Genomic DNA, 20,828 nt, shown 5'->3' with positions numbered 1-20,828 from the left:
TGCTCTCTATCTTTGTTTTATACTAGTTCTGAAACCTTACCGATTTTATTTTTAATTTTCAAAGTATTTTTAATTAACTTCAATGAGGTATAGTTTACATACAATAAACTATATCCATTTTAAGTGTATAATTGGTTGAGTTTTAAGTTATTTTTGACATGAAATTTCAAATCCAAGCTATGGTATTTGCTCATTTTGTGTAAGCTGTTAAAAATTGCTATAATTTAAGTCTGTTTATAGATGATTTTAGCTTCTTGATATATCTGTTAATTTTTATGGATTTGAGGTGGATTATGGTACTTTTGAAGGGGAAGTTTAGGATGAAATAACTCGTCAGTATTGAGAGATTACAGCAGTTGTACGGCTTATTCTAAATTTGTTCTACATTACTGTACTATAATTGTAATCACAGGGGAAAAAACCTGTTTAGCATCTTTTTATTTTCCATTGTTTAAGGCCTCCAAACCGCTGCCAGTGGTTTGGTGAAATATTAACATAACTATAGTCACTCGCCTAATTTTTTTGTTATATGAATTAATAAGATATTGAGGAAGAAGTGGCATTATTGCTTTTTAAAAAATTAGTTTGAGAAATAGCCCATGTTGGTGAGGTTGTGGAGAAAAAGGAGCGCTTGTACAGTGTAGGTGGGAATATAATCAGTACAGCCACTGTGGAAAATGGTAGGGAGGTTCTTCAGAAAGTTAAAAACGGAATTACCATATGATCCAGCTATCCCACTTCTGGGTATGTATCCTAAGAAAATGAAAACATGAATTCAAAGAGGTATATGCACCCCTTTGTTCATTGCAGGATTATTTAAGATACGGAAGATAGATAAGACATGGAAGCAGCCTAAGGGTCCATTAATAGATGAATGGATAAAGAAGATGTATTACACACACACACATACACACACACACACACTGGAATATTGGTCAGCCATAAAAAAAAGAATGAGATATTGTCATTTGCAACAACATGGATGGATCTAGAGAGTATAATGCTAAATGAAATAAGTCAAACAGATACCATATGATTTCACTTATATGTGGAATCTAAAAAACAAAGCAAACAAACAACAGAAACAGACTCATAGATAAAAAGAACAAACTCTGTATTGGTTTGCCGGAGGGGAGGGAGAGGAGGGGAAATTGATGAAATAGGTGAAGGGGATTAAGAGGTACAAACTTTCAGTCATAAAATAAGTAAGTCACGGGGCTGTGATGTACAGCATAGGGAATATAGTCCATATTGTAATAACTTTGTATGGTGACAGATGGTTACTAGACTTATCTTGGTGATCATTTTGTAGTGTATAGATGTCAAACTACTATGTTGTATACCTGAAACTAATATAATATTGTATGTCAACTATACTTAAAAAAATTCATAACTTTTAGTAGAAAATGTGTAAGAGAACATAAAAATATGAAGATTAAAAAAATTAGTTTGGATAGGCTAAATGCTTTAAGAAGCTTTTATATACTTTTCTAGTTAAATTTAATTTTTTAAAATTATGTATAATTTTTATTTTTAGTATGGCCTTTTTTCCCCCCACTAAATTCTGGAGAAATTAGTATAATTTAATTGAGCATTGTTGACATCATTGAAAAATTCTCAGTTTGGCTGATGGAAAATATTAGTCACACCTCAGTATAAATATTTCAAAAGCTTCAGAATTCTAGAAGACATATTGTACAGTTCTAAAATAAGTTGAAACAATTCCTATATTCTGTGTATTGCTTTTTCAATTTGTCATTCCTGATTCATAACAGCAAATGTCTTCCTGGCTTGTTCCAAAAACATTCCATGTCCGGCTTCCTATTACTGCTTTATCTCTCAATATTTTTATTTAAGCTGGGAAGAAAGGCGAACTGCCTCTGGAAGAATCCAGTACCTAAACCACATAACAAGAACTACGCAATGGGAACGCCCAACACGGTAAGAACATACAAGTATCTTCCCAAGGTCTATGCTGTTTGCCCTCCTGAAGTCCCCTATCTGTTTATCTGTCAGCTTTACCAGATTTCCTTTCTGGGTTTAAACTGCTCTAGATCAGTAGATCTTATAGCAAATGCCATTATTATTTTTAATAAAGATTGCTTAGCAGGTCATCCTGTTATTGTAGCTCCATGGCCTGTGATGGTGTTCAATAAATATTTATTAGATGAGTTAAATGAATACATTGAGAAGTCATCTTATTTCTAGGACTCTTAAAAAATTTTTTTGAGCCCATTATTGAACAGCTGTAACAAAATATATATACAGGATCTCCATTTATTCAGTAATGTTGGGGGATGATTATATTGTGTCCAGTAAGGTCTTTGACCAAGATAAGAACCAGATGCTCTGAGACAATATGGAGGGGCACCTGACTTAGAGTTGGGGGCAAGATGGTAGAACTTGCTAAGGAAAACTCAGAAGGAGGAGAGTCTCTGAACTAAATCCTGAAGAATATGAAGATTTAGCCAGGTAAGGGGAAGGTGATAAAAAGTGTTCAGGGTAGTGGTAACAGCTATCATTCAGTTCACCAAATTGTTATATGCCAGGCACTGTGCTCAGCATTTGGGCTATAACCATGAATAAGGCAGAAAGGCCTTCCTGGAGCTTAATGTGTAAAGACATGGGGATGCAAGATAAGTTTTGAAAGCTTCAAGGAAAGCTCTTAAAGTAACTGAAAATGAATAGGATAAGTGGCTGGATTTCCTTTTTTTTCAGAATAAGAAAAAAGTTTATTTGCCACCTCTACTCAGTGTTTGTTTTGCTCCTTCTACTTTTTTTTTTTTCCCTGAGCAGGACTGGCACCAGACATAGAACATCAAATGCTTCTCATTAGCTATACTTTTATTTATTGGGGATTAATTGCTTAACTCATTGAACCGCAAAGTTTTCTCTATTATACTGTGATTCTCAGATGAAAGCTTATCTTATGTTGCCATTTTAAAAAGTGCTTATTTGAGAGTTGATTTCTAGTATTAAACTGCCAAGGATTATATGGAAGTCAAAGAACCTATTTTTATCATATCTGAGTGTAAATAAATGTGTACTTGTGTCAGTGCTTTAGTGAAGTCTTATTTCCTTCTCATTTAACTGATAAAATTGACTTTAATTTCCACATGTGTAAAGTCAATTGTGTTGTAAATGTTAGTTTAAAAATTAACTCTTGATTATCCTCTTAGTTTGGATGACCTACAAGAGACTGGAAGCTCTTTGAAGAGACAGACTATCTTTCCTTTATTCACTCAATATTTATTGAACTACTGCTCTTAAATATATGCTAAGCACTACTCTAGGTGCAGGGAATATATATGGTGGGGAAAAAACTAGGCAGACTTTCTTCTCTCAATAAATATTCTAGTGGGGGAAGACAGATGAAAACAAGGATGCAAATGAGAAAAATATCGGAAGTAACTGCCATGCTGAGGAAGTAAGGTGAGGTACTGTCAAATGCCTGGGTGACTACTTTAGATCTGAAGGTCAGGAACGACCTGTTAGAGGCAACATTTAAGCTTAAGCTAAGATTTGAATGACAAAAAGGAGTCTGGCCTAGGGAAAATAGGAGAAAAAATCACTCTAGGTAGAAGGAAGGGCTGCTCTCCAGCACTGAAGGTAGAATGACCATGGCAAGCTTAAGGAGGAGGAAGAACGTCAGTGTGGTAGAGGCAGAGTGGGAGAATGGTGGGGACGCAGGTCTGAGGTCGCCTGTGGCTAAGCCAACTAAGGCTTTGTGAGCTCATACTCACATCTATAAATATATGCGGATTTCATATGAAATGTAATTAAAATCAATATAAAGTGATTTGAATATGTAATTGATAATCTGCTTATCACCTGGGTTTCTTTGGTGCTTTGAGGCTTTGGGTTTGCTTTTATTGAGAGTTCTTGAGTCATTATATTTGTATTAATCATTCCATTTTCTTAAAAGTGATTGTTACTGCTGTACATACATTGTCTATAAGATTCTGCTTTTGGTATCTGAGTTGAGTAACTTTTTTTCCTTGTTACTTTTTGATAGACCAGCATCTGAATATTCTAGTCCTGGCAGACCTCTTAGCTGTTTTGTTGATGAGAACACTCCAATTAGTGGAACAAACGGTGCAACATCTGGACAGTCTTCAGATCCCAGACTGGCAGAGAGGAGAGTCAGGTCACAACGACATAGAAATTACATGAGCAGGACACATTTACATACTCCTCCAGACCTACCAGAAGGCTATGGTATGACAACTAGCAGAGGAAAAATAAAGTGTGTTTTACTGATTTCAGCTTGCTAAGAAGCCAGAAAATCAACTTTTAAAGAAGTTACTAATCTGGGTTTAGGAATTCTGCATGAAAATCAAAGTAAATGTAAAACTCCCCAACTTTGAAAAGTCTTTGAAGTGGTAGAAGACTAACAACACTTTGACTTTGGGCTAGTCATTTAACCTTAACCTTTTTGCCCAGTTACAATGAAATGAGATGAATGATACCTCTCCTTTTCACAAAGGTATTGTGAGAGGCATATGAAACAATGTGAGACTGCTTTGTAAACAGGCACTGTAAAAAGTGAGATGGTGTTTTTCTTGATAATGGCAGTCTGAAGTCAGACTTGTAATTTTCTAGACGTGCATATTTAGAAATAATTTTAAAAGCATATTTCTGATGGTATTTATATATTGTATTTGTATTGTCTATAATTTTGTGTTATCTGAGTGATTGGGTTATTGTAAATGATTTAGTCACTTCTGTGTTTGTGTAAAAGTACTATAATCTTACATATTTCCTAAATTTTAGAATTCCATGTGAAAGATGACATGAATCTTCTCATAGTTGAATACAGAACTTCCTAAATTAATTGCAACTTGTGAACTCTTGTAGTATGACCTCAGCTGTTCTCTCCTCTCTTGCTAAAAGCTTAACCAAGTTACTTAACATCCTTGCCCTTTCCACAGCCTCTAGATAAACAGTTCTGGGCTGATGATGACACCTAGTGACCAACATTGGGAATTGCCTGATCTAACTTGTATTTTATTTTTACTCCAGAATGTTTTTTGAACTTACACAAATGCATCACTCTTATTTTATTTTTTAAGTATTTTAACTATTTAATTAAAAAAACCCCCAATTTTTCCATTAATTGAGCTAGGCCGCACAGGTTAACTTAAAGCACAGTGGTTAGAGCATGGGCTTGGGAAACAGAGCTGGGTTCATATCCTGGCTTTGCTATATATTAGTTGTGTGATGCTGGGCACATTATTTAACCTGTTTGAGCCTCAGCTTTATCTTCTATATTATAAAGTGGGGAAAATATTATTACCAACCATGTAGATTTGTTGCAAGAAATAAATGAAATTTCATGAGAAGTTAAAATTTAGCTGTTATTATTAATGTCCAGACCTTAGAATCAAGTATCTCCTGGCATTCTTTTTAATTGAGATTATAAGGCAAGTGGTTTGGAGTGGGGGTAGTTACACTTTTACAATATTTGTGTGATTTGGATTAAAAAAAATTTTTTTTGTACAACCAAAACATAGGAGTAAAGTGGGTACCAAGGCTGAAATTATTGCAGCTGTCATCTAGAACCAGGTTTAAACATTTTTACATTTATAATTTTAAAAGTTTAAATTGATTTTTATTACAGGTTTATAAACAAATTTATACTAATAAATATTAGCAATAGTTTTATTGTTTCGTATATTGGAATTTTTCATTAGATTTTGTTTAAAAAAAAAAAAAGGTAGTTCTGTTGCTTGAAAACATAAATAAAGACTAAAAACCACCATTGAAGAAACCCTTTCACAGATTCCTTCTCTTTGCCCTGGCCTCCTCACTCTCTTCCCAAGGGCTTTGACTTAATTTTACCTGCGGCTTTTTTTTCCCCATTAGGCATATGTGCTCTTTAGTCTTCCTCCTCCTAACTTGATTATTTTTCCATCATTGCTTCTTTTAGACTATAGGGTGTCTCTTCTATATTCCATCTTTTTTGCTTCTAAGTCCAAATGCAGTCTTGAGAATACACCTCTCTCAAGGAAAGAAAAAACATAAGTTTTGATATAAAATTAGGCATAATTTAAAAAGCATTACCAGCCTGCAAACTCTTTGAAAGTTTTTGCAAATCCCTGAGAATCTCCGCAGAGTTGGTTAGCCTCTTCCTCTGAGCCCTTCTGTTTCCCTTAGGCTCCACATTTAAGACAAATAAAAGATAATTTCTTCATGTTTGTTTAATTATTGGTACTGTGACAGTATTGTTTTCTATTTTCCATTGCAACATGTTTAATATTTGAGCCACATTATAAGTGTAGTTGGCTTTTAAATAGCTGGGCTGTGACCCTCACCACCATTTATAAGACTGTTTCCAGGAGAAAATGTGTTCTGAGTTCAGAACAAGTGATTTGTAAAGCAGTTCTTTTGTAATAAAATAGATTGGTAATTTGGAGAGTTTACCTATTAATATAATATCATCCTAGTGTTCATAGCTGTTTTTGATTTGGACATTCTGAATATGTCTTTATTATTAGTGTTTCTTAATTTTACAGAACAGAGGACAACACAACAAGGTCAGGTGTATTTCTTACATACTCAGACTGGTGTGAGCACATGGCATGATCCAAGAGTGCCTAGGTAAGAACATATTCTAAATACCCTTCATACCATTGAATATCCATTTCACCTAGGATTTATTTGATTATTTAATCTTTAACTTCTTAAAATAGATGATGTAAAAGTTTGGCTCTTTCTCATCATATTTTCAGTTTGACATTTAGTGGAAAGTCCTACTTACTTCTCTGCAACCCTACCCCAGTGCCGTACCCCCCAACCAGTCTCCAGTTCCTCTCCCCCTGCCCCTTAAAAAAATCGAGGCAAAAATGTGGGTCTTTTAGGAATTTGAAAATTGACCTGGGGAAAACATACATACCCTTACAAAAACATACATACCCTTTTTTTTTAAAGGGTAGTAAATTGATATTTTTATTTCTGGTTAGGCTTTTTTAAAAATGGTTTGTTTATTTTAACTTTATATAAGTGTATTCAATCTTCAAGTTTCATTTTAATGTAGAAAAGGAATAACCCAATTAACATAAATTAATTTTAAATGCCAAAACTTGTATGTTTGAATTGCAGGCCTTGTTGAATGCATTTACTAACCAAAATGTCAACTATCTTTTAACTTTAAGAAGATGGAATGACACAAAATCAATTTAGTAGTTTAACACAGTTTCTGGTACATTTTAGTATCAAATAATACATTTTAAACCACTAGCTATTTTGAATTATTTTCTACTGAACAGATGGAGAGTGCCAAGTAGTCCAGTTGAAGCTGCAAAAAAAGGTTGAGTTCTAAGTGAAATTCTAAATCAGCTTTGTAAGCTATACATATACCTTTGTTGGATGAGGATATTTTATATATTAAGTGCAACATTCCTCTCTTCAAAAAAAAAAAAAGTCCTATGGAGGGTCAAGAGATCTTTTTCTGCCTAAAGTTTGTACTCAGAGCTCTACTTGTCTAGAATCCTGTTTTTGAATTAAAAACAGATGTGACTAGCTGATTTTGGATTGCTTTGATACTCTATTTATAAATAAAGCTATTATAATGAAAATGTTTTCTTTTTTTTTTTTTTTTTGGTCGCGCTTTGCGGCTTGTGGGATCTTAGTTCCCTGACCAGGGATTGAACCTGGGCCCCGGCAGTGAAAGCACCGAGTCCTAACCACTGGACCGCCAGGGAATTCCCAAAATGTTTTACTTTGTGATAGAGCTTAATCAGAATCTTTTGAGGGTGGCAGCCAAGGAAATGTGTTATCATTAATTATTGTATCAAGGTTGCCATTTCTGTGTCTTCATAATATAAGCTGTTGATTTAAAAAAAAATAGTGGGGAGGAAATTTTTGTTTTATTAATAAGCTCACTGAAAAAAATCTAAGTGCCTAACTTTTAGAAATAAGAGTTTTGATATGTAAATTATGAAAAGAAGTGTTTTGGGTTCTGTTTATCAGGTTGAAAGTCAGTAATGAACTTTTCTATAACATAATTTAAAATCATTGGAAGGAAATGTTTAGAAGAAAAATGATTTTTTAAAAAAACTGAATGATTTACAACAGTGTGAAAGCTGATCTTGAGCTGCCTTTTGAAAGAGTGGTGTGTAAGCTGGCGTCGGAAGTTGAAACAGAGAGATTTTGGCACCACAGTGGGCAGTGTTCTTATTCCTAAGGAAACAATGTTGGTTTTTCATTAATGAATAAGGGGTTTCTATAAAGATTTAAGAATATTTCTTATTGAGTATTGAATAATGACTTTATGAAATAACGCTTTGGATTATATTTCTTTTCTTTAGTCTCTATGCTCCAAATAGTTATCTTAAAATATATATCTTTTGTTTTGGGGGATCCTTTAGTGAATATGTCTTTTGTATGGAGGATCTTTTATCAAAGCAGACTATAAATATTTAGATTCTATTAAAATATCATCACTATTCAATCAAAGACATTTATAAAATAGTGTCACTCAGACACTTTAAAACTAACTTTATGTAAAAATATCCAGTAAACTTAGATTTATCTGAGAAGTACCATTTTAGAATGTTCTGTATTTCTCTTTAAAATAATGATTAATGCTTTGTTATTCACTATATTGCATACTGACTATGTAGTCTTAAAATACAGATCTGTATTACTTTTTATGGCTGTATAACATACCATTTTCCTTTAATCATTTCCCAGTTCCACATAAAGAGTGTTTCCAGTTTTCTGCTTCTCATCAATTCTTTAGAGCCCTCCCATGTATGACTATAAATTTATAAAATTCTAAATAAAATGATATAAAGTGAAATTCTGCATTACATCAAAAGCATTATTCATTCTTTGATTACAAAGAATGATAATTGTTTTTCATTTCTAAAAGTTCCATTTAAAAAAATCTATCTGTTCATTCTTAATAATCTCTCAGTGATAGTTTGTAATTGTTCCCTTTTATTATTTGTTTTAAACATTGCATATCATAGCTATTCTTTTTGATCTCTGACAGTACTTGGGGATCTAATTCCGTGGTTTTGTTTCTACTGACTCAGTCATCATGAATTCCTTTCTGAAGTGTTTGGTGATCTTTGATTGTGAGTTTGATTTTAATTGGTTGGAGTTCTGTGGACCTAAAGTGAGAATTTAGGAATTTTTCCTGGAATCACTTCATCTTTCCTTTGAGTTCTCAGTGGGGAAGTTCCAGATTTCCTTTTCCAACCTTGCTGCTGGCCTGAGGCTGAGTTTCCCAATTAACCACTACCCTCTGGCAGCCCCCCACTCTGCCTGTCTGCCACTCAGGTACCAGCTCCAGTTTAATTCACTTAAAAAAAATTTGAGGAGGATTCTTGGAACTTTTTCCTTTGCCTTTTTTGAGACTAGCAGTGTCTCAGAATAGTGTGTTCTTTCCAATCTTTAGTTCTGTAGCAGAAGAATCTCTGGGGCACCTATAAGCACAAGTTAAAAATCATTGTTCCAACAAATCTCTGGGTGCCCATCATTACGTTTTCACTATGACCAAGAAGAGGTTATTTCAGGAAAACTTTTTTTCTAGTTTAACTTTGAAAACATAATTTTTATGAGATTTGTCATTGTAATTATTGGTTACAGTTTAAATTTATATTAGGCATGCTGCTTTTATTTCATTCTTTAAAGTTCTATAAATCTTTGTCATATATAATAGTATTTTAAGAATGCATGATATAATAACAGTGGTCTTTGCTCCAAAAAGCAAAAAGTCTTTTTGCTTTTTTTATTGTAGCAGTAAACCTTAGAACATTCTTCCTAAGGTGTCTTAAACAGGTTCTTCATTCACTAGCTTTATATCTTTCAGAATTCAAAATGGAGTAGTTATCCTTTAAAATATATACTGTGGTTATTTTCAGGATCACAATTTCAATAACATTTCCAGTTCTGCTTTGTTGAAGAGCTTAAAATTAATCATGGAATGAACATTTACACAAATTTTATGGTGTAGTAAAGAAATAAATAATTGAAGGGAAATTTTAGAAAACATTTAATTCCTTATATCACCGACATTTGGAAAACAATATTTTGTCAGACAAGTATTGAAGTACAGTTTATGTTGGCAAATGTTGTGATTGCTTTTATATTAATTTAAAACCTGAATTACATTAAAGCCCAGGAATGAACTCACTAAAAATGTAGGCTGTGTGATAAGTTTCTGAGCCATCTATGGATTGGGCTTTGAATATGCAAGTTTGTTAAACCATTGGGAATTAAAGATTCCAGCTGAACGTCTCAAGTTTCTGAAACAATACATTTTCTCAGACTTCATGGAATTGTTCTGTGTCATTTACACTTGCTTGGCTCAGCAGGCCCAGCAGTGAGGTATTTTTTATTTTATATTTGTTTTTGCAGGGATCTTAGCAACATCAATTGTGAAGAGCTTGGTCCGTTGCCTCCTGGATGGGAGATCAGGAATACAGCAACAGGCAGAGTTTATTTCGTTGACCATAACAACAGAACAACACAGTTTACAGATCCTCGGCTCTCTGCTAACTTGCATTTAGTTTTAAAGTAAGTTTTTGAAACAATACATGTTCAAATACGAGTCTGAACAAGAGAAGACTGATAGATGCTTTTTGTAATAAATGTGATAGAATGTCTGCTCTCTTCAATTATAAATCACTTTTGTTGAACATAATTTTATATAAGAATATGACAAATTTTACTCTAATGTTTGGGTATTTTAATCCCACTGTGCTTAAGTAGGAACCTGTCCTGAAATGTTAGGAAAAGGGTATGTGTCAGAGGCGCACCGTAGCGCACCTGCAGAGACAGGCTACCTTATGGGGTGGGTGGATTTTTTTCCTTGAGCGCATCAGAAATAGCTCTAGGACAGCTGAATCTATCCCAGAGGATTTTCTGATGTGTCAGTTTTGTGCTTCAGCTTTAACGCATCTTTCCCATTTGCAGGACTTAGACAGTCATTCTTACAAGTCTTTGTGAATGGGCTTGATGTACCCTGGGGTTTTTTTAAATTATTAAAATACAGTTGATTTACAATACTGTGTCAGTTTCAGGTATATAGCAAAGTGATTCAGTTTGCTATATACATATGTAATATATATATATTTCAGATTATTTTACATTATAGTTTATTACAAGATATTGAATATAGTTCCCTGTGTTCTATAGTAAATCCTTGTTACTTATCTATTTTATGTGTAGTAGTTTGTATCTGTTAATCCCATACTACTAATTTATCCCTCCCCACCCTCCCTTTCCCCTTTGGTAACCGTAAGTTTGTTTCCTATGTCTGTGAGTCTGTTTCTGTTTTGTACATAGATTCATTTGTATTATTTTTTAGATTCCACATATAAGTGATATCATATAATATTTGTCTTTCTCTGGCTTACTACACTTAGTATGATAATCTCTAGGTCCATCCATGTTGCTGTAAATGGCAATATTTCATTCTTTTTTTATGGCTGAGTGATATTTTAGAGTGTGTGTGTGTGTGTGTGTGTGTGTGTATACTTGGGTTGCTTCCATGTCTTGGCTGTTATAAATAGTGCTGCTATGAACATTGGGGTGCATGTATCTTTTTAAATTAGAGTTTTCATATTTTCCAGATATATGCCCAGGAGTGGGATTGCTAGATCATATGATAGCTCCATTTTTAGTTTTTTTCAGGGCCCTCCATACTGTTTTCCATAGTGGCTACACCAATTTACATTCCCACGAACAGTATAGGAGGGTTCCCTTTTCTTCACACTCTCTCCAGTATTTATTAATGTAGACTTTTTGATGAACTGTGGGTTTAAAAAAAAAATTCAGCTTTATTAAAATTTAATTGACACACAATAAATTGTACATATTTAAGTTTTGACATATTATATACCTGTGAAACCATCACCATAATGGGGATAGTGAACATATCCATCACCCCCGAAAGTCTCCTCCTGCCTCTTTGTAGCCTGTTGGTATTCCCTCCTCCCATCCCTTCCCTAGTTTCCTAAGGCTGCCGTAACAAAATAGCACACACTGGGTGGTTTATAACAATAGAAATTTATTCTCTTAAAGTTCTGGAGGCTAGAATTCAGAATCAAGTTGTCAGAAGTGTTGGTTCCTTCCCGTGGCTCCAAAGGAAAATCTGTTCCATGCCTCTCTCCTAGCTTCTGGTGGTTGCCAGATACTTTACTGTTCCTTGACTTGTGGACACATTATCCCAGTCTTTACCTTTGTCTTCATGTGGCCTTCTATGATCTATTTTATCCACAAACTTCTGCCACCAAGTGTGTGGGTTTTTTCCTCAAATGTTCCAATTCTCCACGTCTGCGGACACCAGCGAGGTGTACAGCGCCTGAATTCAGTCTAATACCACCTGCAGTTAGTATCAGGCCTCACAGGTTAAGGGCTCAGTCTCACAGGACTGTTCTCACTTCTGATGCCATTTATAAGTCCCAAGCCTCCCGTATTTCTTGCCAACTGGCTATAAATCGAGTTCTCATGACTCTCTCCTTGGGTTCAGTAATTTTCTAGAATGGCTCACAGAACTCAGGGAAATTATTTCTTTACTATTACCAGTTTATTATAAAGGATGCAACTCAGAAACAGCCACATGGAAGAGAGGCACAGGGCAAGGTATGGGGCAGGGGCTGCACGGAGCGTCCACGCCCTCTCCAGGCGCTTCGTCCTCCGAGTGCCCTCAGCGTGCTCACCATCCAGAAGCTTTCTGAACACTGTCGTTTAGGCGTTTTTATGGAGTTGTTATCACACAGGAGTGATCGATTATTAACTCGATCTCCAGTTCCTCTCCCCTTCCCCAGAGGTTGGGGGATGTGCCTGCCAGTTCTGGGCTTCTAATCAAGCCTCGGTCTTTCTGGCGTCCAGCCTCCGTCCTGAAATTGTATAGGGGCCTAGCGAGTCACCGCATGGAAACGAAAAATGCTCTGATACCCAGGAAATTCAAAGGGACTTAGGAGCTTCTGTGTCTTGTACTGGGGACAAAGACCAAATATTAGAAAAGAATACACTCCTGTCACCTGTGTCACTCAGGAAATTTCAGGCATTTTAGGAGTTCTGTGTCAAGAACTGGGGACAAAGACCAAAGTATATTTCTTATTATGCCACACTTTCTTTCCTGTATGTCTGGGTCGAAATTTACCTCTTCTTATAAGGATACCAATTTATTGGATTTAGGGCCACCCTAATCCAGTGTGACCTCATTTAACTTGATTACATCTGCAAAGACCCTATTTCCAAATAAGGTCACATTCACAGGTGCCAAGGCTTAGGACTTAAACATATTTTTTTGGACACAGTTCAATCCACACCCCATCTTCAGCCAACCATTGATTTGCTTTTTCTGTCACTATACATTTGCAATTTTTAGAGTTTTAGATGAGTGGATTCATACAGTATGTACTCTTTGCTTGGTTTCTTTTACCCAGCCTAATTATTTGAGATTCATCTCTGTTGTTGTATGTATAGTTCATTTCTTTTCATTGCCGGGTGGTATTCCATTGTATGGATAGACCTCAATTTATTTGTTTACCTGTTGATGAACATTTGGAATTTTTCAGTTTGGGCCACGACTAAACTGTTACGAACATTCGTGGGTTTTTAAATTTTTGGCCACGCTGTGTGGCATGTGGGATCTTAGTTCCCCGACCAGGGATCGAACCCGTGCCCCCTACATTGGAAGTGTGGAGTCTTAACCACTGGATCGCCAGGGAAGTCCCTGAACATTTATGTTTAAGTCTTTGTGTGGACATATGCTCTCACCTCTCTTTGATAAATAAATACCCAGGCTGCATAATATCATAGATTTATGTTTAACTTTTTAAACTGCCAGATTTCTTTCCGAAGTGATTGTACCATTTGACTTTCCCACTAGCAGTGTATGAGAGTTGTAGTTGCTCTTGCTAACACTTGGTATGGTTAATCTTAATTTTGGACATTCTAATAGATGTGTAGTGTTACCTCATTATTGTTTTTTGGGGTGGGGGGGGTCTGTGTTGGGTCTTCGCTGACAGGCTTTCTCTGGTTGCGGCGAGCAGGGGCTACTCTTCGTTGTGGTGCCTGGGCTTCATTGCGGTGGCTTCTCTTGTTGTGGAGCATGGGCTCTAGGCAGGCAGGCTTCAGTAGTTGCGGCACATGGGCCCTAGGGCGTGTGGGCTTCAGTAGTTGATGCACGCGGGCTCAGTAGTTGTGGCTCACGGGCTCTAGAGCGCAGGCTCAGTAGTTGTGGCGCACGGGCTTCGTTGCTCCGCGGCATGTGGGATCTTCCCAGACCAGGGATCGAACCCATGTCCCCTGCATTGGCAGGTGGATTCTTAACCACTGCGCCACCAAGGAAGTCCCTCATTATTGTTTTAATTTGCATTTCTCTAATGACTAGTGATGTTGAGCATCTTTTCGTGTGCTTATTTCCATCTGTATATCTTCTTTGGTGAAATTTTTTGCCTCCTTTTTTTAAAAAACTGAGTTGTTTGGTTTTTTTTGACTTCTGAGTTTTGAGAATTCTTTAGATATTTGAAATACAAGTTTTATGCCAGCTGTATGCTTTAGAAAGATATTCTCCTAGACCGTGACTTGTCTTTTCATTTTCTTAACAGTGTCTTTTGAAGAGCATAAGGTTTCTTTGACATTTCAATGAAGTTCATTTTATCCATTTGTTCTTTTATGAATTGTGCTTTGGGGATCATATTTAAGAAATTTTTGCATAACACGAGTAATAAAAATTTTCTAGTGTTTCAGAAGTTTTATGGCTTTAGGTTTTACATTGAGGTCTCTGATCCACTTTGAATTAAAGTTTTGTATCTTTAAGTTGGTATACACAAGTTTTTTTTGTTTGTTTTTTGTTTTTGGATAGGATTAATACAGTTGTTTAGAGAGTATTTTTAATATATTCTGTTTTGACTTATATATGTGTGTGTGTATTAAAAAAACACCTTTTTGAATATACAAATCAATTTTCACTGCAAAGTAAAGGAGCTGTTACAGTGGAGGATTACTGGACTGAATGTCAATGTGATGACATAGTATAAGTGTGTTTCATGTTTGGTAATTGCAATCATTGTTGCTTTTGTTGTGGTCATCCATGTACAATGCTTGGTGTCAGTCTATCTATCTCTTGTAAAAATAAAATACAGTGTGTGTGTGTGGAAAAAAAAAAAAAAAGAAGAACTAGGAAGCTATATGCACAGTATAGGAGCCAGAGAAATCTGCACTGGAAACTCTGAAGGTAAAAATAAATAAATAAAAAAAACAAAAAACAAAAAAAAAACCACCTTTTTGGCTTCCCTGGTGGCGCAGTGGTTGAGAATCTGCCTGCCAATGCAGGGGACACGGGTTCGAGCCTTGGTCTGGGAAGATCCCACATGCCGCAGAGCAGCTGGGCCCGTGAGCCACAATTACTGAGCCTGTGCGTCTGGAGCCTGTGCTCCGCAACAAGAGAGGCCGCGATAGTGAGAGGCCCGCGCACTGCGATGAAGAGTGGTCCCCGCTTGCCACAACTAGAGAAAGCCCTCACACAGAAACGAAGACCCAACACAGCCATAAATAAATAAATTAATTAATTTAAAAAAAAATCTAGGTTTAAAAAAAAAACCACACCTTTATTACAATGTTTTATGAGAGTAGTAAATGGCGATTTGTAATTTTCATCAAAGCTGCATTTTCTTTGGATAGTTACACATTCTAGGTATAAAATTTGGCCTGGTACATAAGAATCACTGTATGTAAAGTAAGTTTGGGTGATTTGTTAGAGAACTGAAAGTTACTTTTGTTTATTTTCTCATAGCTACCATTGCCCTTTACCTTTAGGTTAGGAGATTGTACTCTTGTCTGTTGTGTGTAAAATTAAATTCCAGGGACTTCCCTGGTGGCACAGTGGTTGAGGGTCCACCTGCCAATGCAGGGGACACGGGTTCGATCCCTGGTCCAGGAGGACCCCACATGCCATGAAGTAACTAAGCCCGTGCGCCACAACTACTGAGCCTGCGCTCTGGAGCCCACATGCCACAACTACTGAAGCCTGCGCGCCTATAGCCTGTGCTCCACAACAAGAGAAGCCACCACAATGAGAAGACTGCGTGCGGCAGCAAAGAGCAGTCCCCGCTCGCCACAACTAGAGAAAGCCTGCGTGCAGCAACGGAGACCCAACGCAGCACCCGCCCCCCCAAAAAATTAAATTCCAACTGAATCACTCAATGTTTGCATAGATATCAATAGTGAATTATCTGACTTTTTATTTCCTGACGGTTTATTGGAATTAACTAATTCATTATATCATAAGATTCTTTTAAAAAATTCTTAGATGCAACTTATATTATTTTTGCCAGGAGAATAAAAATATCTCTAGGCAATGTGCCTTTAAAAATTATTATTATATTTCTGCTGTACTTGGGAGATTATTTTAGTGTTTTTTTTTTTTTTTTTTTTAAAGGATTTTCTTATTTATTTATTTATTTATTTATTTATTTTTGGCTGTGTTGGGTCTTCGGTTCGTGCGAGGGCTTTCTCCAGTTGCGGCAAGCGGGGGCCACTCTTCATCGCGGTGCGGGGACCGCTCTTCATCGCGGTGCGCGGGCCTTTCTCCATCGCGGCCCCTCCCGTCGCGGGGCACAGGCTCCAGACGCGCAGGCTCAGCAATTGTGGCTCACGGGCCCAGCTGCTCCGTGGCATGTGGGATCTTCCCAGACCAGGGCTCGAACCCGTGTCCCCTGCATTAGCAGGCAGATTCTCAACCACTGCGCCACCAGGGAAGCCCTATTTTAGTGTTTTTGTGGTAAACCATATATGTGCAGTTAGAAGTCACTTTAGCACAACAGACAATGTGATTGTACTGAATGCCACTGACTATAATACTTTAAAATGGTTAAAATGGTAAATTTTATGTTACGTATATTTTACCACAATAAAAAGAAAAGTAGGGACTTCCCTGGTGGTCCAGTGGTTAAGACTCCACACTTCCATTGCACGGGGCACGGCTTCGATCCCTGGTCGGGGAACTAAGATCCTGCATGCCGTGCAGCGAGGCTGAAAAAAAAGAAAGAAAAGTAGGCACTTTATAAAGCGTTTAGACTTGTTTGTAAAGTGCTCATTTCTCTGTGCCAGTAACTTGCTGTGACCTCCCACATTCCTGTGGTCTAGACTGTAGCGTGCATAGGAGAAGGGGTCCCTGCCAAGCTGCCAGTTCAAACTGTCTCTTCCAGAGAGACAGACTCTAGATAACAGGCACAGGGTTTGGCCTATGCCTGAATTTTAAAGGGAGAGATGGTAAACTACGCAGAAGAAATGGAAACGGCATTTGAGAAAGTTGTTCTCAGCAGCTGTATAAAAGTTTTTTGAATAAAACTCTGTTATCCACTTCTGTAAGTTCCAAGAAATAAACTTTGGAGCTAGTTTATTGTTGTCAAAAATGTCAAGCTAAGAATATAATAAGGTCTAGAAATGCTATAGGTATACTTGGTTTAGCGTAGGATGCTATTTTAAATGTGTAATTGCAATCTCTCTTGTTTAAAATACTTCAGTAATATTTGTTTACTTTTAGTCGGCAGAACCAATTGAAAGACCAGCAACAGCAGGTGGTATCGTTGTGCCCTGATGACACAGAGTGTCTGACAGTCCCACGGTACAAACGAGACCTGGTTCAGAAACTAAAAATTTTGCGGCAAGAACTTTCCCAGCAACAGCCTCAGGCTGGCCATTGCCGCATTGAAGTTTCCAGGGAAGAGATTTTTGAGGTAAACTTGCAAGTCTTGTTTTAAAGTAGAGAAAAATTAATTCAGTGATGTACTCTGTTTTCCAAGTATATTTTGGGGGACTCATATCTCTTCAGAATGGGAGAATTTTCGTTAATGTCTTTTTTACTTGTGGGAATAAAGGCAATAATATTGGAGAGATTTAATACATAAGATAAACATTTAAATAGGATGAAGTGTGAGATGTTCTGATTGGGGCAGCTTGGTCCTTGCAGTTGCAGATACTTATTTGTTAATGAATTTTAAAAGACCACAGATATTATCCATCCTTATTTTCTAATTCTTCCAAGAGGTTAGGGACTCTTAAATCAAAAAATCATTACTGTTGGACTACTTCCTTAATTTATTGAAAATCTTCCTTTCTAGTATATCCTTTTATCTTTGGATTTATAGCTTTAATAGCAACTTCAAAGTTCTTACATAATAAATGGCAGAGGTCCAAGGCAGGGGTTTCCCTCTTATTAGAGTGTTCTGGGACAAAAGATGTTTGGGAACTTTATAATCCTTCTCCCAAAAGATGAACTTTTTTCTCTCAGGACCATTCTGACCTTGTTTGTAGTCAGTCATTTGTACTTTTAAAATAATAGAAAGTTGTCTGTTTAGTGAAGATCACATTAATGATTTTTCTATGTTCTTTGAAACTTTCTTTTTCTTACCTTTACTTTCTACTGGTGTCTGTGACCTAGAATTAGATTAGCTAACTTAAAAAAAAGTGGTACTTCTATCAGATTCTGTTTTTTAATGTGAGTGGAATCATTGCTGTGGTTCATAGGACTTAAATATGGAGCTTTGCATTTAGTAGGCTTTTAATATAATATTTATCAAAATAATTGGTTTCAGTAGTACAGTATTAAGCTATATCCATTTTGTTGTTAGAAGTTCCATGAGGTTTCAAACACTTGGAGTTTATCCATTGATTTGATTGTTGAACAAATTCTACCTTATTTAAATAAACATGTTTTGTAGGTGGAATGGAGGGACAGTTTAAATAACAGGTTAAAAGCACCTAGTAATAATAGTATATTAAACATTTTTTTCAGGAATCATATCGACAAGTCATGAAAATGAGACCGAAAGATCTCTGGAAGCGATTAATGATAAAATTTCGTGGAGAAGAAGGGCTTGACTACGGAGGGGTTGCCAGGTAAAGCCTTGCTCCTCAGTAAATGCCATATGGATCGTTATATTTACAAATTTAAGATACTTCCTGTGGTGTGACTTTCTCATTGATATTTATTTTCTAGCATAATATTCCCTCATGTTTGCAATACAGAGGGTACCCTAGTAGATACATTCATAATTAGGTTAGGATAGTACTGCTACCAGAAGAGTGTTTGTGAACTCCCGAATGGATCATGTAGTCCAATGAGACTTTCTCTGTAAACTAGCTGCAACCCTATATGGACTGTTGGTAGGGTCTGCAGGCCCGATATTTTCTCCATTTCTCTCCTTCAGTACATGTTATTCCCTCTGCTTTACATTGTCAGTAACAATCTTGAGATTTTAATGACGTATTCTAAACTGAATACTGTTTCCCTTTGCTTACACTGCCATGCTTTTTAACCTTGTTAAAGGAATGTTTGTGTCTGTAAGTATGTATGTATGTCATAAGTGGTCCTTAGAATGTTTCAATACAGAAGCTGTAATGTTTCTGCTACATTCAAACATCAAGTATTTTTTTTTCCAGGTGTGAGAATTCACTTTATGTAAATGTAGCAGAAACATTATAGCTTCTGTATTAAAACATTTTAAGGACCGTCATGATAATTCTGCTTCCCCTAATCTAAATCCAGCCTAAATTAAATTTGTGTTTCCACCAAGTCCCATAATCATTATTTGGCATTACTTGTTTTCACCTGTAGACATACTTTCATTCTGTGACCTTTTTACCTGCAAATGGATAGTTTCTTTAGTTTGGATTTTTAGCATTTATCACTTGTACATCATACTTAAGGCTTGATAGTTTCTGTGGAATGCTTATGATTTACTCATAAGTAGATTTTGAATGCTTGTTGGGAAAACTTGTTAATTATCTGCTGATGGAATCTAAATGCTATAATTATATGTATAGGCCAAATAAGTAGTTCGTTTTTTGTTGTTTATTTCTTTTTTTTTTTTTTTTTTAAATTTATTTATTTAATTAATTAATTTATTTATTTTTGGCTGTGCTGGGTCTTCGGTTCGTGCGAGGGCTTTCTCTAGTTGTGGCAAGTGGGGGCCACTCTTCATCGCGGTGCGGGGACCGCTCTTCATCGCGGTGCGCGGGCCTCTCACTATCGCGGCCCCTCCCGTTGCGGGGCACAGGCTCCAGACGCGCAGGCTCAGCAGCTGTGGCTCACGGGCCCAGCCGCTCCGTGGCATGTGGGATCTTCCCAGACCAGGGCTCGAACCCGTGTCTCCTGCATTAGCAGGCAGATTCTCAACCACTGCGCCACCAGGGAAGCCCTGTTGTTTATTTCTTAACCTCACTACTTTCGGGGTTTGGGCGGACTAAATGGCATGTGGCAGTGAACTGCTTTTTCTGATCTTTATCCCATAGTAGAACCCAAAAGTAGAGTTTTGCTTTTATGCATGTTCTAAATACTTAGTAAAACAAAACAAAAGTTGGACTTTCTTTTAAAAAACACATACATGCATAAAAAACATACAAGACGTATTAGGTGGGAAGGTTGCTTATGTGGAGACCTCACTTTTTCTTTTTAATCTCTAGAGTTTTCAAGTACTGCGTTGGCCAAAAAGTTCGTTCGAACGAACTTTTTGGCCAACCCAATATTAAATGTAGTGATTTGATTTAGACTCCGTCAAATGATAGGACTTTGAAATATTTTCCTTTAACTACTTTAATAGTGTTTCACTGTATTTCCTAAAAATATATTATTCCATCTGTTTGATCCATAATATCAGAATATATCATTTATGTGCCTTTCCTAGCTGAGGAATGACAGGAGTTGAGACTAGAATGACATCTCCTTAAAGCCTAGACTAGTCATTTTATTTCAGTTTCACCAAGATGAATAACAAGTTGTCTTTCATACTTTGGAAAATATAAATGATTTAATAAGCTTAAGTTGATAGTACTGTTTATTATGAGGTTTTAAAAACACT

General features: G+C 36.4%; 1 protein-coding gene across 2 annotated transcripts in view; it reads left to right on the top strand.

Annotated features, from left to right (window-relative positions):
- SMURF2 (SMAD specific E3 ubiquitin protein ligase 2) overlaps positions 1-20,828 on the top strand; it is a 122,330-nt gene that overhangs the window by 87,002 nt on the left and 14,500 nt on the right. Inside the window, exons 7-12 of one of the 2 annotated variants that reach the window (XM_057535546.1) lie at positions 1,858-1,941; positions 4,016-4,218; positions 6,516-6,600; positions 10,369-10,527; positions 17,513-17,705; positions 18,764-18,867. In XM_057535546.1, coding sequence (XP_057391529.1) covers positions 1,858-1,941; positions 4,016-4,218; positions 6,516-6,600; positions 10,369-10,527; positions 17,513-17,705; positions 18,764-18,867 — 828 coding nt within the window. The remainder of the gene's footprint in view (positions 1-1,857; positions 1,942-4,015; positions 4,219-6,515; positions 6,601-10,368; positions 10,528-17,512; positions 17,706-18,763; positions 18,868-20,828) is intronic. The other variant, XM_057535547.1, reaches the window with a different exon arrangement.

The sequence above is a fragment of the Balaenoptera acutorostrata genome, chromosome 20 (genome assembly GCF_949987535.1).
Source record: "Balaenoptera acutorostrata chromosome 20, mBalAcu1.1, whole genome shotgun sequence".
NCBI lineage: Eukaryota > Metazoa > Chordata > Mammalia > Artiodactyla > Balaenopteridae > Balaenoptera > Balaenoptera acutorostrata.
The sequence above is the reverse complement of the archived record's forward strand: the minus strand, read 5'-3'. Positions and strand labels throughout refer to the sequence as shown.